This window comes from Melospiza melodia, chromosome 28 (assembly GCF_035770615.1).
Source record: "Melospiza melodia melodia isolate bMelMel2 chromosome 28, bMelMel2.pri, whole genome shotgun sequence".
In the NCBI taxonomy this organism is placed as follows: Eukaryota; Metazoa; Chordata; class Aves; order Passeriformes; family Passerellidae; genus Melospiza; species Melospiza melodia.
In genome coordinates, this window is record NC_086221.1 from 3,031,017 (window position 1) to 3,057,278 (window position 26,262).

Genomic DNA, 26,262 nt, shown 5'->3' on the forward strand with positions numbered 1-26,262 from the left:
TTCTTGAAGAACATTGCTTGGAATTCCTCCCTAATTTGGAGTTCTGCAACAAGTCTCTCACAGCAGCCACCTTTGAAACAGGAACTGGAACACTGACAGCCAGTAACCTCAGGGGTTCTTGTCTAGGAGAAAGGAAGATGAAAACTGCAGGGAAAAATCACAGAAACATTGAGACTGGACAAAACCAGAGTCCAACTATTCCCCCAGCACTGCCATGTTCAACACTAAACCATGTCTCAAGTGCCACATCCACAAGTTTTTTTGAAAAAAACTTTTCAAAATGATGTGGTGGAGTCATCATCACTACCAGGGATGGTGACTCCACCACTGTCCTGGGCAGCCTGTGCCAGTGCTTGACCTCCCTTTTGGGAGGACATTTTCCCTAACATTTAATCTCAGTACAACTCAAGGTTGTTTCCTCCTGTCCTGTGCCTGTCCCCTGGGAGCAGAGCCTGACCCCACCCTGGCTGCCCCTCCTGTCAGGAGCTGTGCAGAGCCACAAGGGCCCCCCTGAGCCTCCTTCTCTCCAGGCTGAGCCCCTTTCCAGCTCCTTCTGAGCTCAGTCTCAGCAAGTTTGAGCCATTTCAGACAGGAATTTGTCCCAGTTTAAGCCTTCTGAAGTCAAACACAAGTTCTGGACTTGACAACAACAGGCACTTGCTGCCTGGTGTGTATGGAGCAGAGACAGGTCTGCAGATAGAGCCCAGCAAAGCCTCTCACCACTTCAATCCAGAACTATTTAGAGATGAAAGAGCTGCAGCTTAGGAGGAAGCCACAAACAGGCCCTGAGCACAGGGTGATGGCAGCTCAACATCTCCCATCACCTCCCGAGGGGAGCAGGGCTGCAGGGGCAGAAATGCCTCAGGCAACATGTCTGGGGCAGCCCTTCTGGAGCCCTGATCAGACCCACATGCACACAAACCCAAGTCATCTGGAACATTCTTTTCAACTTCTCTCAACATCTGATCTCCAGTCCCAACCCTATAAAATGAATTTCAATATTCCTGCCTGTGATCAGGACGTGCTTGCCACTTTTTTTAAACCCTTGTTCCTCCCTCAGCTTTGCAGCTGACGTATCAAAATCACAGCTGCACATATTGAGCCAAAATTGAGAGACCACTCACACATTTACTCGTGTCACACAGAAGCCTGGAATAGTTCTTAGAGCCAAGATGAGCACATCCAGTGGGCTGCAATGCTTCATTTTAAAGGGACTCAGATCCACCTCCTTTTTTTTTCCTCATAAAGAGTAATTCACTTAAGGTTTCCCAAGTCTCTCTGAATTTCTAATTAACTGTTCAGCATTAGAAAAAAGTAATTCCTGAATGTTTCCAGAATGTTTTCTGGATCTTCAAGCTTAGTGTTTACAGCTATTGTTTTCTAGCAAACATTTGAAAAGAAGGATTTAAGTTTTTGTGCCCAAGTACCCAAAGTTCCTGACACAGACCAGGGAAAACAAAATAATGCTACAGAAAAAGTGGGAAACCTGCTCCTGAAAGTTGGCTGGAAGCTTGAGAAAACAGGGTAGTATGTCAAGATCTAAGAGTATCTTTAGACAACTCAACACATTTTATATCACATGAAGCTGGCCATGCAAAGGAGGGACTGCAGAAAGCCAAGGAACAGGGACATGACAGCAGAAAGATGGAGACCAGGGTTTAACTGGCTCAATCCACTGAAAGGCTCCACACACAGCACCACTCCTCATGTGACTCTTGCCATTTTTATTTTTAATTTAATATCCTGTTATTCTCAGCATCTTGTCAGCCAACACCTACAAAACCTTCAGAGCAATGTAATTTTCCCCATTTCATCATGCTCTCATTCCTCTCCCCATTAACAGCCAGTTGAGACTCCACATCTTTAATCTACTTGCCCAACTTTTAGGAGAAATCTGTAGATCAAAGTCTCTGCACAGCCTGAACTTACACTGTTAGTCCTTTTAGTTCAAACCCAGATAGAGCCAAGGGATTAATCATTATCACCTCCCCAACACACACAGAAACCCTACAGCCCTTCCAGGGACTCCTGCAATATGATGGAAAATTGTTCTTCAGCTCTTTACTGCTGAGTTTACTTATAAGCCCAGTCCTTGTTTTTGGACTTCAGAAGAAAACACTTTTTTATTTGAAGTAATTCCTTATAAACATGACAAAACAGGCAAGATCAGGAGTCACCTCATTCAGGATCTTTTTCCTGACAGAAGCCTCTGTGTTTTCCCAGCCAGAGCAGCTCACAGCTCCTATCCAGGATATGGCATCGCCACATTTAGTACCAGGCTCATTTTTCTTCATAAACTTTTTGGAGTTATAAAATAAATGTGACTTCAAAGGCACTTCTGTGAGGGTGGGGAGGCCCTGGGTCCCAGAGAAGCTGTGACTGCCTCATGCCTGAAGTGCCCAAGGCCAGGCTGGATGGGGCTTGGAGCACCCTGGGCTAGTGAAAGGTGTCCCTGCCCATGGCAGAGGGTGGAGTGAGATGAGCTTTAAGGTCCCCTTCTTTTTGTTGCCACAAAACTTCAGCAAAGCCAGTGAAAAGCCCACCCCCTGCACAGAAATAGCTCTGCACTATAAATAGTGACCATGGCAGCTTTGTTTCCGTGCAGCATCTCCTACACACAGGAAACCATGGCCTGCTGCAAAGGTTTATCTGGCAGAGCAGAGGCACTGGGCACATGGCAGCACTGCTGCAGCTCTCAAGCTCTCTGACAGAGCTCACAGGGACTGCACTGCAAAGCAGAGTCACTACAGAACCATGCCAGCCTGGCCTCTCTTGGGGAATCTGGAGAATTCCAACAGGAATGCCAGCAGGCCTAGCAAGGCTGAAGGCCTGGGACAAAACACCAAAAATTGTGCAAAGATGCTCCTGTAAGCAGGCATAAAGTAATGGAATGAGTGAATGGGTGAACCTTGCCTATTTGACAGAATTTTAAGTATGTGAGACACAAAAGTTCTTTCTGATATTAACTGAGATCAGTTTGTCTGTAGTAAGGAGGTAGAGGCATGTGTAGCTGTGGGCTTATGTCACCTCTTTCATCATACAATTACACTGTGGCATCCTTACTACAGAAATCAGAAATGTACATAATTATATATAAAATATAAATATTAGCACATTAAAGGGGACTCAGATTGCTTTTTCAGAGAGGAGAGTGGGTGGAAATCAAATTCTGCTGCATTGCATTCTCCTGGAACAGCACCAGAACTATCCTAGAACAGATCTTACAGATAACACCAGAATTTACCACAAAGTTCACAGTGACCGCCATGGCTCCAACTCATTTCCTCCTCCTCCTCCACCTCATGACTCACACAAGTTTTTCTGTCAGGTGAGAGCTATTAATTGCCAATCTCAATACTGGAGAAAGCTGTGTCACCACACAGGTAAAGATATATTTAGTTACCACTAGATAATGCCTGCACTTCTGCCAGTGCAAACAGGCACATGACTGTGCAAAGCACAAGTATGGGCATTTCTTATCAAACAAAACAACAATTAAAGTACAGAATTGGAGAAAGGCTTTCAGAGTGCCAAGCAAGCAATTTCCTTAAAGTGACAGCTAATATCAACCTCTGCAAGTTTCAGAAGTTCACTCTTACACTCAAATTTTAATTCAGTGCAAGTTCTCCTCTACATTTCAGGAAGCAGATGAGCCACACATTTGCTAATCCAACCATAGAGTCAGTAATTAGGACATTTTTAAGGGTTTCTGCAGCTCACTGAAGCAAGAGCAGTTTTAGCAGGATTTTCCTGCTGTAATTGGCTTCATATCTGAGAGAAACCCTATCTTATCTTAGCTCAGCATGCACATGCCTACACAGAGAGCAGCTGCCCACTAGCTAAAGCAACAGGGTTTCTTAATACTAATATGATGAAGCTTCAAGCATGATGTAGGCTGAAAATGTATGTGTTTTCAGCAGCAGTCCCATTGCTACCAGGTGCCAGAGCATCTCTTGTGAAACCTTCCACCCATCATGTTGCAGATTACATCTTCTCTAAGTAACATTCCATGTTACTTTTAAAAATTAAAAGCATAATGCTTCTCATCTAATGCCTACAGAGAATGCCATTCCCAGGTTTTCAGAGCTCAGCATTCCATGTGCACCAGGATTTTACATGGCTGAGTGCCCTGCACAGCCTCAGCAATGAACACACCTCAAACAGACACACCATGAGCCAACTCCCACTGCAGAGGAAGTGGCCTCTACACAACTAATCCACAATGCAGTAAAAACCAGACACTATTTGCAGGAGAGAGTAGGCCAGGCTTCAATGAAACCAAATTCCTCACAGAAAAGCCAAATCACTGCTAAAAGATCCCACTAAAGGCCAGTTCAGAAACCCACAACTGCAACACAATTAACTTCCAAAGGAAATGATGGTGCTGCACTTGTGGCACAGAGCACTCCCCATGATCTGCTGGCAATACAGGATGTTTGGGGTGAAAACCTGACCCTTGCATGGCACCAAACAGCCCTGTGCACGTTTCTCTCTGGGAACTGCCATCCCATTAAAACCTGAATGATTGCCAACATGGAGTCCTGACTGGAATGAATTGTGTCTGTCCCTGGGCCCCACCAAACACATTTGCTTAATCAACCAGTAAGCAGGAAAATATGTTAATCAACAGACTTCAAATTCATGACAGTTATGTCTACCCTGGAACATAAAACCACAAGGAAAAACAAATGAGAAACTCACTGAAACACTGGCCACACTAGCTGTGCTGAATGGCAGGAGGTGTGATTGCCACACATCCTGCACAGCAGCAGGGCTGGCTGTCTGACACAACCATGGAGGTGATAAAGCACTAAGACTGCTCTCCCCATCCTTGTAAAACTGGTAACTTGCAGCTGCAAATCAGATTGACTCAACACAATGGCTAAAAAAAAATACAATGATCCAGAAAAAGAGGAGGCAAAGCAATTCCTGGTCAGCTCTCACAGACCAGGATTGTTCTGGGACCTATCAAGAGCAGCAGCCTGTTACTCTAAATTACAGGTGACACCCCCACCTAGAACAAGTGCAGCCAACTGGGACCAGGAAAAGGGCCCCATTTTGTGAGGGATGTCAGATACTGCAGCATTACCTGAGCACTGAAGCTTCCATGCAGAAAGGAGTTCAGGATCTTGCATAATTCAGCTGAGACTCCTGCCAAGCAGGTGTGCATATCTGCAGCCAACAGATTTCAAGGCTTGCCTGAATCATGCTCTGCTATTAAATCAGAAGGAATATGAGTAAGTTTGAAATTGGATGGGGAAAATTCTCCAGCCCAAATCTCATCTTTGAGTCAGGTTTTGGTATCCTGTAATCACATTCAGTATTCAATCATCAGATTTAACTATTCCACCTTTGGCATTGCTGTGGGGGAGACTGCTCAGTCATCCAGCTCTACAACAATGCAGTTATTTGGTTTGTGCTTCACTGTGTGCCCAGGCCCCCACTCAGTCGATGCAGAAGGTTTCAGACAGAGGCTGCTCACATCTGAAGATAAACCTGATTAGCCAAATCCTCTCCTGTTCCATCAGCTTACACAGAAGGATGTTCATATCTGAAGCCATGGAATAATTACTTCTGCAAAAGACTTAGTTTTAGGGAAAACTAAGATGTTTAACTTTGGCCAGCTAACCCAGAGATTTTTCTCCAGACAGTTTCAGGAGGGACTGCAGTTCCTTCTGTGGGAGGGCACAGCAACACGAGGGCAACCATTGCTCAGGCTCTGGCTACAGTGGCAGGTCCACCATGCTATGGCACACCCCTCCAGGACATCTCCTCCCCATCCAGGTTACTGCATCTCTAAGTCATGGCCCTCTCTAAGAACAGGAGACAGCTAACCCAAACAGCCTTCTGCTTTGGAGGTCTTGCATCTTTTATGGGTAACACAGGTCCTTTTGCCTCTTGTGACACCAGCTCTAGAGTCTTGGAAAATATATACCTAACACCTTCCAGGAAAAGCTCCAACTCATTCTAATCTCATGTTCTGGGCACTAATAGCTTTTCACATAGCAATGCTTAAAGGACAAGAGCTGACTGAACCATAGCATGGTTATTTTATTCAGCTACCTTCTTCAGAAAGGAATTCCATCTCCTGGACTGCTGACTGCATGTAGTTAATGAGTGCACATAGTGTTTGGACACTACCAAAGTTCTTGATTAAAGAAGTTTATTCCAATCAGTTGACATCATTTACATTGCTACTAAAGAGGCAGTAAAATGGCAAAGACTTGCAATTCACTGTTGGATTTAATATTCTTCTCCTTCATCTTCTCCATCCATCGAGTCTGTGCCCACTTCTTCATAATCCTTCTCAAGTGCAGCCAAATCTTCCCGAGCCTCTGAGAACTCCCCCTCCTCCATCCCTTCTCCAACATACCAGTGAACAAAGGCACGTTTGGCATACATCAGGTCAAACTTGTGGTCCAGGCGAGCCCAGGCCTCGGCAATGGCCGTGGTATTGCTCAGCATGCAGACTGCCCGCTGCACTTTGGCCAGGTCACCCCCAGGAACCACTGTGGGGGGCTGGTAATTGATGCCAACCTACAGGAGAGGTGGAAGAGACATGAGTTTCTCAGTGGTGTTTGACAGTGACAATAATCAAAGTCAGACAATAGGAGTTGATTAAAATGTGTGACTCACAAAACAGCCCTGGCATGAGAACCTAAATCTCCACATCTCAGAATACAAACCAGGTAACTACAGAACAGCTCAGAGCAAACACACTCCATTGTGGAAACACACCAGAGTTTTCCCCACCTGTCACAGACATCTTTTTATAAAAATCCTTTATTTAAGATTTTTCTCCCTTCTGAGAAGCTGTAGCCTCAGCAACAAAATGTAAACAATGGTTATCTGCTGTGGAATGCAACTGGTGGATCTGTGATTGGTCTCAGGAGGATGTTTGGATTTACTGACCACTCACAGCAGAGCTGGGTCTCACTCTGCTGAGACACAGCTCTTTGTTATTCATTCCTTTTCTATTCTTAGCTTAGCTAGCCTTCTGAGAACTTTCCTTCTATTCTTTTAGTATAGTCATAATGTAATATATATCATAAAATAATAAATAATCAAGCCTTCTGAACATGAGGTCAACATTCTCGCCTCTCTCTTCATCCTGCAACCCTCGTGACCACTGTGACACCCACCTAGGCTGAGAGAGAGGACATTCCCCATGGTGCTGTGCAGCACTGTTGCCAATCTACATTAGATTGCTTCCCCCGGTGGCCAGTTGACCCTGCCTACCCCAACTGTTCATCCCCCATTTCCCCTACACATTGCTGCCCTTTGCCTTCAGGTCACTGGTCACTGACCCCACACAAAGCCTCTGCACAGCACATGGTTGTGTCTTTGTCCCTGATCCCTTGGCGTGGTGGATGCAATAAACCTTCACTGGAATACACCATACTAAGACCCTTCCTGTCTTCCCTCTGCTGAGCTATTTGTGGGGTGTGTGTGTGTGCATGGACTTGGAATGGCTGCTCTTGTGACCTTACTCTGAGCAGCTTCTGAAGGAGACACTTTGAAGAAGAGTAGTCAGAAGCTGATGTTGTTTCTTCATGGGAATGCTATGTCTGAGGCTCCAATTATTAGAGGAACTAGTCAGTTTAGAAACCCTTTGATTATTATTGGTATAACTACGAACAAAATTATTACTGGCAGCATTTCCACCACCCTGCCCCATTGCCACAAAACAGCACCCACCACCCAGGACAGTGAATGAGAAACCTAAGAAATCACGGTGGAACCGAAACCTGCCTTAAATCCAGTGGGACACCAGTCCACAAACTGGATGGTGCGCTTGGTCTTGATGGCAGCAATGGCAGCGTTGACGTCCTTGGGCACCACGTCCCCGCGGTACAGCATGCAGCACGCCATGTACTTGCCGTGCCGAGGGTCACACTTCACCATCTGGTTGGAGGGCTCGAAGCAGGCGTTGGTGATCTCAGCCACGGAGAGCTGCTCGTGGTACGCCTTCTCTGCTGAAATGATCGGGGAGTAGGTCACCAGCGGGAAGTGGATGCGAGGGTAAGGCACCAGGTTAGTCTGGAACTCGGTAAGATCCACGTTTAAGGCACCATCGAACCTAAGGGAGGCAGTAATGGAAGACACTATCTGACCGATGAGGCGGTTCAGGTTGGTGTAGGTCGGGCGTTCAATGTCCAGGTTCCTACGGCAAATGTCATAAATGGCCTCATTGTCAACCATGAAGGCACAGTCAGAGTGCTCCAGCGTGGTGTGGGTGGTCAGGATGGAGTTGTAGGGCTCCACAACAGCTGTCGAGACCTGAGGTGCAGGGTAGATGGCGAATTCCAGCTTGGATTTTTTCCCATAGTCAACTGAGAGGCGCTCCATCAGCAGAGAGGTGAAACCAGACCCAGTTCCTCCCCCAAAGCTGTGGAAAATCAGGAAGCCCTGCAAGCCAGTGCACTGATCTGACTGAAAGAGAAAATACAGGTGTTCAAGACATTGTGTGCTTTAAGAATCCCCAATCAAGCTCAAGAAAGACAGCACTGAATTCTGGCACATACCAAATGTTCAAGCTTCAGAAATACAGAATTTATCCATCAAGAGTCAAGAAGGTGTCCCAGGATAAGCAATATTCTTGGCTGGTTTAAACCCTCTATGTATTGGATGATGACCACTTCAAATCGCTAGCTTAAAATTCCTTCTATCCCCAATTCTCAGCTGAGGCCATTAACAATGAGCAAGAAAACAGGAATATTCAAAGACCTACACACTATCTATCCCTTACAGTTACTTGGCATTCTCTAACTGCACAAAAATGGAGCAATCCCCCATCCCAGAGCTACTGTAGCAATGCTGCACGAGTGCCAAGTGTGTATCTCTGCAGGGGGAAGCGAGCTGTCACAGCCCATTACAGTGCCAGTCCCATTCACCCCACTCAGGAGACAAAACCAGACAGCCCTGTCCTCACAAAGAGGTGCCACATGATGCTCAGCTCCCAGGACTAACAGGGACTGCCAACAGCTTGTACAAAGAAATCATGACTGTTTTTCAGGTCAAAGTAAAGCCTGCTGCAAATTTATCATTGCTTTAATTAGAGACTGTGGCAGTCAAGCGTTGAGAATAATTCCAGTTGTAATCTGCAAAAGGTGAACTTTACACCAAGACCCAGTTATAATTCCATATCAAAGCACCTGGAATTTGTGCAATGAGAATTACCACCTTTGTGACACAGATTGGGCAATGGACATGCTTAGCAGCCCTAAATAGGGAACTTGAACTTCCTAAACTGCTCCCTTCATAAGTTTGCACATGACTGAAGAACTGGGGAAGCTGAAACATCCCAACTTAATGAGATTGATTCCTTTTCTACTGTTATTACCATAAAATTAATCCAGAAATCATAATAGCAGGAAATGCAAACAATAGTCCAAACCACAGAAACAAGCACTCTTATTTAAAATTCCTTGAAAGAGCCACAGCCAGACACCAATCCTTCCCCAGCAGGAACTATGCAAATCTTAATTTTTGGTTCTGACTTTCTAAACATGAAACTATAGATGAAGTTTTAGGTGCCTCATCAGCATTTTAGGCCACTTGAAAGCCATATCTGACAGCAGAAACCCAGCCATTCTCAGCTGGCTAAGAACAAAAGCAGATGCACACTAAGTCCACAGATTCTCATACCACAAAGAAATGAAAGCACAGTTGATGTATTTGATAACCTCATTTCCAAACCCTGTAAAACAGATGTTTCAGAGCCTGCAGTGGAGCCTCACCAGCTTCCTGATGCGCTCTAGAACCAGATCAATGATCTCCTTCCCCACTGTGTAGTGACCTCGAGCATAGTTGTTTGCAGCATCTTCTTTGCCAGATATCAGCTGCTCAGGATGGAAGAGCTGTCGGTATGTCCCATTCCTAACTTCATCTGGGGAGAGACAAGATCCATATTATTATATAATATAGAAATATTTCAAGTAAATGTTTAATATAGAGCAGCTTTTTCAAACTTCTAGGGGTGTCCAGAATAATGTATTTAAACCTTTAGAGATAAAAAGCAAATACCAATCAGTAGGTGCCTTCCCACAGCCTAAATGCTGAATAACTAAGAAAAATTAAGTTATTGCTTAAGAAACTGCTCTATTTTACACCAAATTTTAGAATTCTGACCTGTCAGAGCAAAATTAAAATCTGGCCTATAGCAGAAGCATTTTTCTGGTTTAAGACAACTTAAGGCCCATTTTGCAGCCAGTAGCCAAAATCCCATTTTTCCCCTTCACTTCCCAATCCCTCCAGGATTCTGCTTGACCCCAGTTTCTGTGGGCAAGCAGAGCCAACTCTGCTTACATGTCCCTTTCTCTTCACTGTACTTTGTGCCAAAGGTGGAGAAGGGTTCAAAAGAGATGGAGATACTCTTAGAGCAATTATCTGAACACTGAGTTGTAAGCTGTAGCACACACATCCCCCAGCAGTTTTTGGAGACTGCTTAAGAGCCACTAGTTCCCAGAAATATGCACTAACACCCAGCAGGCTAAAGCTCTGTCCTACCAGAGAGGTACAAAGACACTCAGCAGAGCTTTGTCTCTAGTTTAACTCAAACCACTCTTGTGTGCTATTGCAGTATTGCATTCTTTAATTTAAATCAGGTGGACAGCAGAGAGCCTTATTAACTACAGCTGAAGTCGCCTGCTTGCATGTATTCATTAATCTGAAATAGAACAAGCAAGACAAAGAAAAGTAAAACTTAAGACATAAAAAAAAAGTTAGCATGTAACCAGTTTAGGCTGAGCAACTCCCACTCCAGTCTGCAATGCAACAGTCTAAAGTATTTCTAAGACTGCATCAAAATAAAAACAATTTGGAAAAGTTTACCACCCAAATACCCATGTGTCTAAGACTTCCTATAATACTTCTCCACATTACAAGAGAAAAAATACGGGTAATAAGGGAAAAATATAGAACCAAAATGAAATGGTTCTTTATTTATTCTATGCAGACAGGGGTAGCACAAGCCAGGATGGTCCTTGGGAAGTAACAAAACTTGTGGAGTTCAGAGGATCAGCCACAAAAGTGTGCCTGGAACAAAGGACTTGGGTGAGGGGTTAGCTAAACCAGCTTGCCCCAGACATTTTATCCTCCACGTTTTCAAGTCTAGCTGGGGTAGACTGTTAAAGACACTTGTATTGAATTCCCAGATGTCACTGCCCTATTTTGTGCTGGAAAGTTTGATGGTATTTTCCCACCACATTCACAGAGGTGGTGCATACCCACCATCCTGCTGCTTTGTGCAAGGCCAGCACTGATGTGGAAGGACAGAAACCCCTGTGCACACATGGCAGCTGCATGCACAAAGATGGTGTTTCATAAATTCAGTGCACAGGGACTTGCTGCATGAATGGGGACCCATGAGTCCTGCCCAGGGAACTGGGGCAGTAATTTCCACATTAGCCAGGGAGGAGTAACAGCCATTTCCCAGAAAGGCACAGGATGTAACCTTTAACAAAAAGCCCTAACTTTGCCTATTATCCATCTCCCCACACTACACCTGCATCACCAACAAGCACTGGAACACTCACTACTTTTTAGCATTTGTTCCAAGACTCACCAGCTCCTCTGCCCTGTTTTGCCACCTGTCTCATCTCATCTCTGAGCTGTTCCTGGTTGCTCAGAGCCACCACCTGGCCAGAGCAGAGGAGGCAACAGCCACAGAGCTCAAAAAAGCATAAAGCCAGACCTGCAACAGCTCCTGGGAATATCAGTGCATGGCCAAGGGTGCCTGGGCTCATTTCAAAGTTATAGCCCAGCACTCCCTCCCTGAAACAGCCACACAGCTTCTGCTCCCCTGAGAGGTTCATCTGCTGTGTTAGCCACAGGAAGGGGTCTGGTGGGTTACACTGAACAGAAGTTACAGAACAGCCATGGTTTGGGTACAGAGGAGTGGCCACAGTCACATCTCCCCAGCTCTGTATTGCAGAAAGATAAACCACAGCAGCTGCATAAGCACAGGCAACACAGACCTCTGCTATAACAGCCCCAAATCACTACTTGAGGCAAGATAGCCAAAAACCAGCTCCAGAACAATTACTTCTGGCACACACTGGTGAGAGGAAATCCAGGATTCCTGACATGAGGGATGAAAGTCTTGTGAAACCAGGAGCTCACATTGAGCTGACAGTGCATCTACTGCCCCAGGATGGAGGACTGGTCAGTAGGTGATGCATGGGATCACAACTGAACAACCATGAGATGGTGTTGCCAGAGCTTGGAAGAGAACACATTTTCAGGAGTAGACTGTTTCTCTAAGATAAGGCACCAGGAAGCTGAAGTGCATGTTCAGAAATCTCTGAATTTAGGCCAGCTATGGGGACTCATTTCTGCAAGCACTGTTCAGCTTCCACAGATTGCTTTGGAAAACTACAGCAATCATTCCTGTGTGCAATAAGGAATCTTCCTAATGACATCTATTGTGTCTCTTAAAGAGGTTCTACTGACTGCAGCACACATCATGCCATACTGTTCCAAGGGGCTGTAACTGCTCCTTGCATAGCAAAACCATGGAATGTGTTCATGAGACCCATTTAACTCCACAGCCTGGCAGAAGGCAATGCTGAAATTCCTGAAAGCTCCACAGAGCACTTTTGCCAGTCTCAATGAAAATAAAGCCAAGTTTTTTCCATCACTGAAGGTGTAGGCAAGCTTCATGCACTAAAAATTTAAAGCCCAAAGCATTTTTCAGGACTAGAGGAATGGATCCCTCAGCCAAAACCAATAGTGTAAAGTATTGATGTGGCAATAACATGTGGCAATGCTCTCCAGTGCCTTGTGAAATACAAAGCTGTGCTTTGTCTCAGGTACATACAGGCAACGTGTGTATTTGTGATTGTGAAATGGGTGGAAACCAACAATGGGACAGTTATAAAGGTGAATTCTAATAATAACTGAGGAAAGTAAAGCATGGAGGAAGGTCTTTGAACCTGTCTTTTGTTTGCAATTAACCTTTATAAGTCTTAAGAATTTAAGCGTTAAGGATGTTGCTCTTTGACAGGAACTTTCTGCTTGTAGTTAATCCTTAAAGAGTTCTGCAATAATAACCTTTTCAAGTATGATTTTAGAATATTGCTTGTATCCTTGAAACTATAGCTTTGGAATATATATAAAGGAAATATGCTTATCTCACACCTTAATAAAGCAGAGAAAAGCAGCTTGAGAAAGGAAGATGAACATCAGCCCAAGGATTTATGGTTTCAACCAAGGGAAGCTGGACATCACTGTTATGAGATTTATAGTCCTTGCAATTAAAAGGTGGACCCACATCTGGAGAGCTGGACCTCACCAGATGGGATTCTTCTTCCTTCTTTCAGAAAGCAGACCAGCACCATCTGGGGATGCTCCTTTTGGGATACATCCTGAGAAAAACTAAATCACAATAATGTATAGAATTGTGACGTAAAAATTGGATAGAAACTGCTGAGAAAGCTGATGAGTACCCCTATAAACACCTGTAACCCTCAACTATTGGTGTGCAGCTGGAGGGAAAACTTCCCCCCAGAGCTGGATTGATCACACTTTACCATATCAATTAATAAATCGATTGCTGCTTGAACATTGGCCTAGCCAAGCTTCTCACGAATAACACCTTGCAGCGTCAGTGTTACCTATGACTGCAGGCTCGAGGTCCACAAAGACAGCCCTCGGGACGTGTTTCCCCGCCCCCGTCTCGCTGAAGAAGGTGTTGAAGGAGTCGTCCCCACCGCCGATGCTCTTGTCGCTGGGCATGTTCCCGTCGGGCTGGATGCCGTGCTCCAGGCAGTAGAGCTCCCAGCACGCATTGCCGATCTGCACGCCCGCCTGCCCCACGTGGATGGAGATGCACTCGCGCTGCGGACAGGGACAGGGACAGAACGCACGGCTCAGCACAAACACAACTGCCCTTGTTCAGCACGCCCGGGGGGACTGCCAGCCCGCAAAGCCATTTCAACATTGGCCTTATTGTCTCGGTGTTGGGGGCATTTGGCACAACACACAACAGGACACAAAAGCCCCTTTGAGGCATCATCAGCTCCGCCCAGAAAAACCCTTTTGGACATTATCATTTTTACAAACTCATTCCCCTTTGTTATTTTTCAATCAGACAGGAAGAGTCTGATCAACTCTTTCAAGTTCTTCAGCCAATTTCTCTCTTCATACCAAACCCAATATTTAGAAAAGCTGATGATCACACCTCTCATTGGCCTAAGTGTCCAGAACAGCAACACCCAGAGCCCAGAAGCAACAAAATCCTCCCAGGACCCGGAAGCACCTCATTTAATGTACACAAAACCAAAAAAATATTCTCCAGACCCCTTGAGGAAACTTTGTCACTCAGTAGGAAAGGCTTTGCCTAACAAACCCCTTCACAACCCTCCATAAATACAGACTCATCAGGCCTCAAACCACGCTGCTGTACACAAGGTACCGAACTCCTCAACACCAGATAAAACTATCTCATGAAAGCCATGTAGAAAATAGTTCATGGCAGCAAAATTCTCTGTTTCTACCCACTTATGAATTCCCAAATTCCCTCTAATGTCCAGAGTTTCAAACCAATTTCTTTAATATTGCAGTACAGGACTTCAAATGATAAAAGACAAACCCTCTCCAAATTCTGGTCCATCTGTGGCATTTTATATTCAACATCTAGTTTTGAATGTCAGTAAAGGACATTCTAGAAAAGCCTACATAGATTCCAGTTTTATGTGACCATTACCCAAAACTCTGTTCAGACCCTGTGACTGGATGGGACAATTTGGTTCCCTGGAATTCCAGGACAAGCAGGAGTACTTTCAGGCACAAGTACAGGCCAGGCAGAGAATGGGCAGAGAGCAGCCCTGGGGAGAAGGACATGGGGGTGTTGGTGGATGAGAAGGACATGGGGTGTTGGTGGATCAGAAGGACATGGGGGTGTTGGTGGATGAGAAGGACATGGGGTGTTGGTGGATCAGAAGGACATGGGGGTGTTGGTGGATGAGAAGGACATGAGGTGTTGGTGGATCAGAAAGACACAGGGGTGTTGGTGGATGAGAAGGACACGGGGGTGCTGGTGGATCAGAAGGACATGGGGGTGTTGGTGGATCAGAAGGACATGAGGTGTTGGTGGATCAGAAAGACACAGGGGTGTTGGTGGATGAGAAGGACACGGGGGTGCTGGTGGATCAGAAGGACACGGGGGTGTTGGTGGATGAGAAGGACATGGGGTGTTGGTGGATCAGAAGGACATGGGGATGTTGGTAGATCAGAAGGACATGGGGGTGTTGGTGCATCAGAAGGACATGGGGGTGTTGGTGCATCAGAAGGACACGGGGGTGCTGGTGCATCAGAAGGACATGGGGGTGTTGGTGCATCAGAAGCTCAGCCCCAGCCCCGTGCTCTGGCCCCCCAGACCCCCCTGTGCTGGGCTGATCCCCCAGGGGGCAGCAGGGCAGGGGGGGATTCTGCCCCTGTGCCCTGCTCAGGTGAGGCCCCACCTGCAGAGCTGCCCCAGCCCTGGGCCCAGCACAGGAAGGAGCTGGAGCTGCTGGAGAGAGCCCAGAGGAGGCCACGGAGCCGCCCCAAGGCCTGGAGCCCCTCTGGGAGAGCTGGGGATGCTCACCTGGAGAAGAGAAGGTTCCAGGAAGACTTTAAAGCCTCTTCCGGTGCCTAAAAGAGCTCGAGAGGGACTTTGCACAAATGGAAATGGCCTCAAAATGCAGGATGATAGGGTTAGACTAGACATTAGGATGAAATTCTTCCCTGTGAGGGTGGCACAGGCTGCCCAGAGAAGCTGTGGCTGCCCCATCCCTGGAAGTGTCCAAGACCAAGCTGGACACTTGAAGCAACCTGGTCTGGTGGAAGAGATGAAACTGGATGGTTTTTAAGGTCCCTTCTAACACAAACCAGTCTGTGATTCTATGACCTGGAACTGCCTATTCCACATCCAGAGTCAATGAAGAAAAGCAGCACAGTCCTTTCAAACTCATTGGGAATCCCATTAAATTAAAAATTGTATTTGTCAAAAAAAAAAAAAAAAAAAAATAAAAAAAAGAATCACCTGTTCTCAAGCACAGCACTGAGCTGTTTTAAGCTCCCATCCATCCAAGTGTACATTCAGGTGTCCAGCCCACATCCTCTCTGCAAGCAGCATCACTCGGAGCTGCTGCCACCCTTCTCCCCTCCAAAGCCATTACACCATCACCCTGCAGGCTGAGGCACTGAGCTGGGCCAGTGCTACATGGCAGAGAGCACACAGCCAACCTGCACACTGTGCAAGAGGTGACAGGAAAGCTGACAGCAGTGCCACAGAGAGCAGACATGGCCATGACTCAGGGAACATCCTTTGGGAGAGCAGGACAGCCTGAAACTTCTCTGCAGGGACAGAACAGAGACCACCATATCAGCCTGGACCCTCACCTGGCTGAGGTTCTACCAGTGACCTGAGCCTTGCTGCAGAAACCCCCAAGCAGCTGGAAAAGGTCACTAAGGTGTGTAAGGACTACACCAGACCAGAGATGCAGGGGGTAAAGAGAAGGGTATGTGGAGCAGCTGAGGCCATTGGCTTGGGTAGCCAGAGGGGAGATTTGGTCATGGTCTAGAGTTCCCCACAAGAGGAGACTCTTTGGTGACCAGTGACAGGACCCCAGGGAAGCTGTGCCAGGGCAGGTTTGCCTGGATATGAGGAAAACATCCTTCCCCCAGAGGGTGACCAGACAATGGAACAGGCTCCCCAGGGCTGACAGAACTCAACACAAAGAGTGGGACTCCTGGGGGTGTCCTGAGCAGGGCCAGGAGCTGCACTCAGTGGCCTTTGTGTGTCCCTTCCAGCTCTGAATGCACAGCTTGGCACCACAGCCACAGAGCAGGTGCTACATGAAACGTGGCATGTTTACTTGGACAAAACACAAAGTTCAACACATGGGGCAATGACTCCCTGCACAAACAGCAGTAACTGAGGGGGAGCCCTGCTGCAAAGATCCTGGAGGCTCCCACACAAACCAGCCTGAATGTCCCATGAGTGCTCTTGTCCTCAGAAGGGCAAGCCATGAGCCATGGAACAAAAGGAGACACGTGGGGAGCACAGAAGAAGGCTCCCTCTGCTCTGCAGGTGGCTCCAGGGCAGATTCTCAGAGGTTGATGCAAGGCTCAGGTTTGTGTCAGCAAAAGCCTCCCCAGTGGAATGGTGTGGCCCTGGAACAGATCACTGCACAAGTGGGAGGGGATTTCCATCCTTGGAGGCTTTCAAAACTTGGCTAGACAAGGTCAGTGATAAAGCCTGGCCTGGTGCTACTGTGAGTCCTGCTTTGGGAGGTCTTTCACCTGCTTTCCTACAACTCTACTAAGGACATTTAAGTAGTATGTGGCTATTCAATGAAGCACAAACCTCTGTCAGACACTAACAGATTCTCTGCCCATTTTGTGCTGCATGGCCTTTTCACAGAACCAATAATACTGAAGAACGAGGCTCCAATTTTATTCCAAGAGCACCAGCTCCACGCTGGAATGACAGGCAAGAGAACTGCCACACTCATTATAGCTCAGGGCCTTCACACATCACTGATGAGCTTCAGAACAAGGATTAAATGTATACAGACAGTGCTGGTAAATGCTGTATTCAAGCCACTACAGAATCCTCTTATTTACTTAACTAACACTCAATGCTTTCCCCACACTTATATACATTATCTGCAGGCACACAGTTTCAGGCAGAATTTCTCCAGCCCAGTCTCTGCTTCCTTTCCCTACAAGATGTGCTCCAGGTGAAGGGCACTGCCCTGTCCTGTCACTGCCCTTCCAGCAGCTGCAGCCTCAGCCCCTTGCTGCCCTCACTGCTGGGCTGCAGCCCCCCAGCTCCCCCACAGCACTGCTGGATCAGGCTCTGGGTCCCTGCACTCCCCAGCACGGTGCCCAAGGTGCAGCTGTACCTGTGTGAGGCTGATGGAAAGCCAAGCTTGCTGAGAATGGCTGTGCCAGCTCAGACCAAACTTAGCAGCACACCACATGGAGAAACGCTGTCTCCTTGGGATGGGACTCCACGGAACCTGCATCCTTTGCAGAGACCAGGGGCTGCATTCGTATTCTTGATTTGACTTTATTTGAAAACGGTGACAATAAACAGCCCCCGAGAGAAGGGTAACAGCAAGAACCTCAACACATCCCACCAACACTCTAACTTCCAATAATTTTCAGCTTAACAAGTATTTCCCACACATTCACATGCCTCCAAGCAGCAGTCTTGCTACATTTGTAAATCCATGTAACCTTCTGACAATCTCTTTTCAGAGATGTAGGAAGGCAACACCCCCGCGGGGAAGAGCCGAACGCCCATCCCAGCCTCCAGCAGCGCTGCCCAGCTCAGCACCTGCACCGCGTCCTGTGGGATACCCCAGCCCCGTCACACCGCTCAGACTGCCCTTCAAGGTGACTCAACCTATCAGCTCATTCTCGCCAGCCCGTCTCACAAAATCCTTCAGGAACTCTGCCCATGAGCCCAGCCCCCGGAGAGCCGCGGGGCAGGAGCGGGGGAGCGGCACCTCGGCACCTCCCAGGCCGGTGGGCCGGGCTCCTCCTTCCCTCCCTGCGGCCCCGCGGGTCCGGCACCCCGCGCGGAGCTGCCCCGGCCCCACACGCCGCGAGAACCCGGCGGCTTCGCATGGACAGACGGCCCCAGGGGCTGACGGTGCCCGGGACGGAGCTGCAGCCCCTGAGGGTCCCGGGGGCCGCCATGTTCTCGGCGAGCCCGCCACCATTTTGGGACGAGACGGCGGGAGCGACACGGCGCGGGACAAGACACGGCTCGGGGCAGCGAGACCCACTGCCCCCACGGCCCGGCGGGGCCGTCCCGCCGCCCATCCCGTCCCCCTGCCCTTACCGCTGTAGCTCGTGGAGCTGCACCGGGCTACCCCTGGCCCGCCAGGCCCTCGCCCCACTCACCATGGCTCAGGAGCGCCGGGACAGACGCGCAACGTGTCTGGGCAGCACCGCAACAGCGGCGGCTCTTACCGGGCACACCTTTTATAAAGTGAGGGGCGGGGCGTTCGGCTCCCTGCGCTGTGCTCATTGGCGTGGCATGCGCTCACCTGTAGACCACTGGGTGATAGAAATGTCTGTCACCACCCTGCGCGAACTATTGGCTGATTCGTAACAAAGGGCGGGGAGGGGGCGGGGTTTAGTCTTCCCGCCAACGGAGGCCGGCACCTTCCCTCTCAGGCTCCGCTTCAGGCCGGGGATCGCTCTTCCCCGGGCCGGGGATCGCTGTGTTCGGAGCCAGCGGCTGAAGGGCGGGGGACTCAGCACTGCCCACCCCTGGCTATTGGCCAAGGGCTCCGAACTCAGCCTGGGGAGCCCAGAGTCAGGGGCTGCTGCCCTGGGAAGGAGCCCTGAGGGACCAAGGGCCGCTCACGCCCTTGCACCCACGGGGTCCTGGGTGAGAGCTCTCCCCGTCCCGGCTCCGCGCACTGAGCCCGGGGAAAGGTAGCAGTGAAACGCCCGGGCAAAGCGGGGACTAAAGCATGGACACCCCGGGATCTGCTGGGGGACAGCCCCAAGCCCCACACTGCCCGGTGGGCACCCACAGGGCCCGTCCTCCAGGCGCTCTGGGTGCTGTCTCTGGGCGGAAAAAGAAAAATCCCTGTCCCAGCAGGGTGGAGGCAGCTCCACTGCAGTCACAGGGACAGCAGGGCCAGTGCCAAGTGCCACTCCTGGGATGGAGAGTCACAGAATGGAAAGGACTCAAAGCTAAAGGGCCAGATCTGGAGACCCACATAGGTTCTACAGGAATCATTAGGTCTGGAATTTAAATGCCCCAGTTGAAGTTGGATAATAAGTGGAAAGCATAAACCCCCTGTGGTATGTCCTAAGGGCTATATTAACAGAAATATTCCTGCAATTGCCAAACTCACTCCCTGGGTAAAAGCAGCTGCTGTGTGTGCGGGTCTGATATTTGATACCTGGAGTTCCGTCCATCCTTCAGGGCCTCAGCACCAGCATCGGTTTCAGGAAATTCCTTCTTCCTGCACTGAGCTGAGTTTTTGCAGCAGGGGAGGGATGTGAAACAGTTTTGAACAATAACAAAGTAGGTGATTTTTCTTCTTCCTGTACAGATCTCCAGCCCTGCAAGCAGCCTGGATAAAGGTGGTACTTTTAGCAGGAGTGTGGTGGAATTGTGCCAGGCTGGATCTTTACATGGAGGGAAGGGATGAACTGATCCCCAGGGCAGGGAACTGACACCTGCTGAGGATGCTGCTCCTGCTGTTATCAACCCCATTGTGATCATCTGAGCCCAAGGCATGGAATGAAACCTGTGTGGGTGTGCCCTGAAAGGAAAGAAGGGCAAAAGCACTCTGGAAAGCAAGGACCAGAGGATTGAGAGAGGGTCAGAGGTGGAAGAAGGGGAAAAACCCACAAATAACACTGATATAATTGTTTTTCCAAAGAAGGGTACCTAGTGTAATGTGTGACTGAAAAACAAGTGGGCTATAAGAAAGCACTAAACTGTGTTTAGGGAATTTGGCTGATGTATTAAGTTTTAGCTTTCATATTTTCCACATTCTGTACTGCATTAGTATATAGATCTAGATTTCATATAGAGTGTCAGTGAGTTCTCACAGTTTAGTTAGACAAAACAAGGACACCGCTGCAGCTTCAGGCCCTAAAAGTGTAAACAACAGGGAATTGAGGAAAGCAAACTGGGAGGATGGGACTGCATAACCTGGAGCTGGAATTGGACAACGAACCCCAATATGGAAATGAACCAAAATTTATAAAAGTGTGAGAACTCATGGTTTGCCAGCTGTCTTGGGTGTACCCTCAGCAGGGTCCTTGTACTGCACAAGGTGTATCCTTTGAAGGCCTTTTTAATAAATATCTCCTTTATTCCTTTAACACTGTCTAGCTCTGTTCTGGGTGGCCTCTCAAAGCATCATGGCCATCCCCACACCAGAGTGGGGAGTGATCACACAAATGGGTACCTGTGAGCTGGGTGATGGACACCAAGGGCAAACATACACCAAGGTGTGCAATGTGATTTTAAAGATAAGTCTTCTCTTTCATGTTTTGATCCTCAGCAAGCCCAAATTCTTTGCTTAGTGCTTTCAAGCTGGTATATATTTGAAGAATCCAATCAATATTAAACTACTAATAATCCCCAAACTGTGCTCCAAGAGACCTGAAAGAACTTCTCTTCCTGTTCTTTTTTCTCATTTGTTTTATCCTAATTGCTTGGCCTAGCCTCACTGAGCATGAGCTTGGCTGCAAAGTGCTCTTAGCTGTGACCATCTCCTTAGTGAAGTTGTTTGGTAAAGAAGACCAGGATGGTCCTGGTAGTCTGAGACAGGAAAAACTGAAATGACAGAGCCATGGAATGGTTTGGGTTGGAAAGGACCTTAAAGTTCATCTCATCCCATCCCCTGCCATGGGCAGGGACACCTTCCACTGTCCCAGGCTGCTCCATCCCTGTCCAGCCTGGCCTTGGGCACCTCAGGGATCCAGGGGCAGCCACAGCTGCTCTGGGCACCTGTGCCAGGGCCTGCCCACCCTCACAGGGAGGAATTTCTTCCCAACACTGAGTTTAAATCTCTCCTCTTTTAGTTTAAACCATCCCCTGCCTAGTCCTGTCACTCTGTGCCCCTGAAAACCTTTGCAGCTGTCGATGTTCATGATCAGATAGGAGGGATCCCTCCTGCAGTGGGCATGAGCTATTGGAGGATGAAAGAGATAAATAGTTACAATATTTTAGTTTCTTTTGTTCTTTTTTATTTAAGAAAAAAAACCCAGTTAGATGTTTTTTGGTTTTTTTAAAATCATCTATTGTGCTTTTCTCAGTTGGAAAAAAACACCAGCACTACATGTCTAGTGGGACCTTCGCAAACCCAGATTTAGGAATACTTTTCCTGTAGGTTAAAAGAGAAAATAGGTCAAATTAGATTTAATTCTTCCAATTGTTGCTATTGTATTACAAATACTTCAGTGTTCTCTTTTTTTCCTTTCTCAAAGCCTCCCATTTTAGACACCAGGTACACTGTGAGAATTTCATCTGCTCATTCAAAACAATACATTTGGTTCTGTTGTTCCAAATTTCTAAGGAAATCTTCAACTTATGAGCAAAGTTTAATCTAAACTGTAGAATGTATGGGAAAAAAAGTGCCCACACTGGCTTAAAAAAATCATAATTTTTAAACTAGTTATAAGACTTTAAAGATTTGATTTATGTTTTATGTTTTTCAAATGCTCTGACCTGAAATAACACTGCCACTGCTCCAACTGTCCTTCAGCTCTGCCAGTGCAGTGGGACAGGGCCTGGACTGCCAGTGGTACAGTCACACTCAGAGGGAATTTTATATATCCCATTTTATTCTCTGTTAGAAACATTGCAGCACCACCACTGAGATGGGCCAGATCCCTTGCCAAAACAGAAAATTCAGATGGTATTGCAGAGTGCAGTGAGCATTCTTTTTGGCTTAGCTGACAAAATCAGATTGGGCTGGGCTGTGCTGTTAAAGGTGCCCTGGTCCAGTTTCAGCTGAGGTTTTGACAGGTTTAATTCCTGTACTCAGTGCCTGCTCTGACTTGGGCACCTGCAGCCTGTGCTGGCATTGCCTCAGCCCCACTCCCCAGGCTGGGCTGGGTGTCTCATGTGGCATCAAGGGCAGGCTCAGGTTGGACACCAGGAAGGATTTTCCTCTCTGAAAAGGTGATTAAACACTGTAAGGGGCTTCTCAGGGAGTCCCCATCCCTGGAAGTGTCCAAGGCAGGACTGGACATGGCACTCAGTCCTCCAGGCTGGTGGACAAGGTGGGGGTTGGTCACAACTTGGGCTTGATGGTCTTTGAGGTCTTTTCCAGCTCCATGATTCCGTGATTTTGTGTAAAGGACATCACAGCAGTGATTCCACATGTTTGGAGATAAGCATGCCTCAGTTTCCCTCAGTGTGCCCTCCCACAGCTGCTGCACTATCAAGAATTCCCCCAGTCCTACAGAAGCTGATGCTGCTGCACACCCAAACCCCATTCCTTGGGACCTGAAATGCTTTTGATTTAGTTTGACTAAATGGTCATGTCAAGTCCAAGGGGCTATTGGGGCTTTCTTGAACACATTCTTTTTTCCTGCTGGAGGCCAGTTCTTGAGCAGCAGAGGTTTTTGTTTCTCCAGTGTGAGAGCCTGAATGAGGGATGTGGGACTCCAGGGGCTCTCCAAAATGCAGTTTATTCCATCCAAGAGGTTACAGCAGTCCAGGGTTGTGGGTGACAGAGCTGTGCCCACAGCTGTCAGCTCCAGCTGCAGGTAGGCCTGGAGACCCTTTGGTTTTGGTTACAATGCATTCTAGACTTTTCTTTTGGTTACAATGCATTCTATACTTTTCTTTGCTGAGCATCTAAATACAGTAGAACCAATCTACACCTTAACTATTATCTATAGCCTATCATAACTACTATAATTACCATATTCATGTTACTGTTCTCCAGTCACTAAAAGTTAGCACATTGCAGTTTAAGCTAGAAGTTGTTTTTCAGTTTTCTTGCAGTGGAAAATCCTGAGACCATTTTTCTACTTGCCACATTTGCTGCCTTGTTTGCCCGTGCTATCTTTCTGCTTGGTAAAAACAACTTCTTGTTTGAGGTGGGTTTATCCTTTGCTCTAAGCCATAAAAACCCCTTCTAACTAACACACCCTTTGCCTCCTTGGTTATCCAGTAAGACTGACTCAGCAATTCTTTTCTTCTATATCAAAACTTGCTTCCATCTCTATTCCTTCTTCAGACTCTACATTTAAAAATCTTTCTGCTAAGCACACATATCTGTGAGAGTTTCTTGTCAAACTTTCATCCTTCCCAACACTCCAGGATTTCCCTGAGCCTGGTAATGCTGTCATGGCCCCAGGCACAGACTTTGGCTGCAATCTGTGTGTTCAGTGAATATGACACCTTCCAAAAATTCTGGCCTAGCTGTGTATCTGTGATACAGTCTCTTGTGGCTGTGCTGTGGGCCTGGGGCTTCTCCAGCAGGTTGGATGAAACTCCTTTGAATGTACAGCTCTGTAGCTCTTGCTTTCTGTTCTTCTCAGAAGAATTGGATAATTAATGTGTGCACATTCACTTCTATCACTGAATTCCCAAAACCACAACAGCCTGCTCTGAGTACCTGGGATGGCCTGGGGATGTCCATGCACATTTCCCAGCACTCAGATGGACAAGGGCAGCCTGCTGCCTGCATTTCAGCCAGGTTGTGACTGAGGCAGCAGCTCCTCTCATCCCCAGCTCACAGCACACCCACCCAGGTGTGGGGATTGCTGAGGGCATGTGCATGGTGAGAGTGAAGCCATCAAACTGCACCACTCAGGGGACAGTGCTTCACCACAGCTCCATTGTTTCAGAGCTCAGGGTCATCTCCTCCTCTCCAAGTGCTGTTTCACACATCCATCCTCAGCCCTGTGCACTCACTCTGCTTTTAGACCTGGCTCTTTCCAGAAGTGTGGGGCCCCTCTGAGTGGATCAGCAGGGAGAGACACTCCCTTCCAAGTGCCTCCTTTGTGGAGACCAAAGAACCCAGCCCAGATGCCTGTGGGGACAATTCCTACACAGGAGCATGGCAGCTGGGGAAGGGGGGCTGGCAGTGACTTTGTGGGATTTCCTGCTCTTGTTTAAGCTGATCCCACAGCCACCAGCCTTACACCAGCCCACTCCAGGCTGGATCAGGGGGCACCTCAGCAGTGTGGGGACCCTGCTCCTCCTCAGTGACAGATTTTATTCTCCAGCTCTGAAAGACCCTTTCTCTCTCTAATATATTTGATTTTATTGATTATTTTAAACTTTAGATGGCAGGTCCTGGACATCAGCTGGGATCAGGTGAAGGGATGTGTACTGCTCCAGCAGCAGGAAGGAGCACACTCCAGCAGCCAGTTCCTTAACAGGGATTTCACTTTCTTGTAAGGAGAGCTGCATAACCCAGGTGGGTGGGGATCCTCCCGTGAGCCCCGGGGGGTGTGGGCAGGGCCCTGGGAAGGAAGGACAGGGATGTGCAGGTGGGGATGCTCCTGGGATGCATCAGAGAGTAGCAACAGCCCAGTGTCACAGACATCTTTTGTGGAAAATCCTTTCTTTAGGATTTTTCCTTCTTCTGGGAAGCTGAAGCCCCAGAAGAAGAATGTAAACACTGGTTATCTGCTGCTGTGGAATGCAACAGGTTCATCTGTGAGTGGTCTTCTGTGAGTGTTTGGATTTACTGACCACTCGCAGGAGAGTTGTTCTTGTTTTCTGCCTGGACACAGAACTTTGTTGATTCATTCCTTTTTCTATTCTTAGCATAGCAGCTTCTGAACTTTTCTCTCTATTCCTATTAGTATAGTCTTAATGTAACTTATATAATAAATTAATAAATCCAGCCTTCTGATCATGAGTCAAGATTCTTGTCTATCTCTCTCACCCTGAGGAACCCTTGCAAAGCCATGGAACAGCCCAGTGCACATCTGTGAGTTTTGGCTGCAGAGCAGGATACTCATCTCCCCACACAGACCTGCACATTTGCCCTGGTTTCAGCCAGGACAGGGTGAAATTTCTTCCCAGCAGCCATGAGAGGCAGAGCTGGAGCTGTGTGGGTGGGTGCAGGTTGTTATTCCATACCATGTACTTCACTGCCAGGGTGGGAAGGTGGCAGTGAGGGATTCCCCCTTCCTGGGGGAGAATGACGTTCCCTTTTAGTGGGGGAAAGCATGGTGTGGTTGGGAAGAGCTGTTGGGTATTTTGGTTCTCCATGTAATTAATAATGCCTTATACCTTGTGTTATTAAAATTGTTGCTATTACTGGTCACTTTCTTATCTCATAGCTGTTTTTAATAAATTGTTCTTATCTCAACACATGATTTGCACCTTTTGTGCCTCCAATTCTCAATCCCATCCCCTCTCCAGAGCAGGAAGGTGGAGGGGAAGGGGGCAGTGAGAGGCAGCTGGTTTGGGGGAGTCTTGATGGAGACACTGAATTGGGAAATATAATTTCTAAACCTCAACAACCTTCTACGTCATCACACAGACCTGCACATTTTATCTCAAGTGCTGCATTGCAACAAACAGAGCAACAATTCAGGGAGAATGATTAATCCACTGACCTCAGGCCAAACTTTGATGGGAGGACATGGATTCTCCATAAGGGTTTTGGGAATGTTTGCTGGGTGCCAAGATAAATCTTTCATTTAGAGCTGAAAACTATTCATAACTAGACAACACCGAATTAATTCCTGTTCTAAGCAGTCCTGATCCAGATGGGCTGGAAATCCCTAAAAACAGGAACTACAAGGCAGAAG

General features: G+C 47.6%; 1 protein-coding gene across 1 annotated transcript; it reads right to left on the minus strand.

Annotated features, from left to right (window-relative positions):
* Positions 1 to 6,146: 6,146 nt before the first annotated feature.
* On the minus strand, positions 6,147 to 18,953 carry LOC134430348 (tubulin alpha-8 chain). The gene is made up of 5 exons (XM_063177961.1): positions 18,904 to 18,953; positions 13,617 to 13,839; positions 9,741 to 9,889; positions 7,753 to 8,433; positions 6,147 to 6,537 (listed from the first exon to the last, which is right to left on the minus strand). The coding sequence occupies exons 1-5, from the start codon at positions 18,904 to 18,906 to the stop codon at positions 6,244 to 6,246; spliced, it is 1,350 nt and encodes a 449-aa protein (XP_063034031.1). The 5' UTR covers positions 18,907 to 18,953; the 3' UTR covers positions 6,147 to 6,243.
* Positions 18,954 to 26,262: the final 7,309 nt, after the last annotated feature.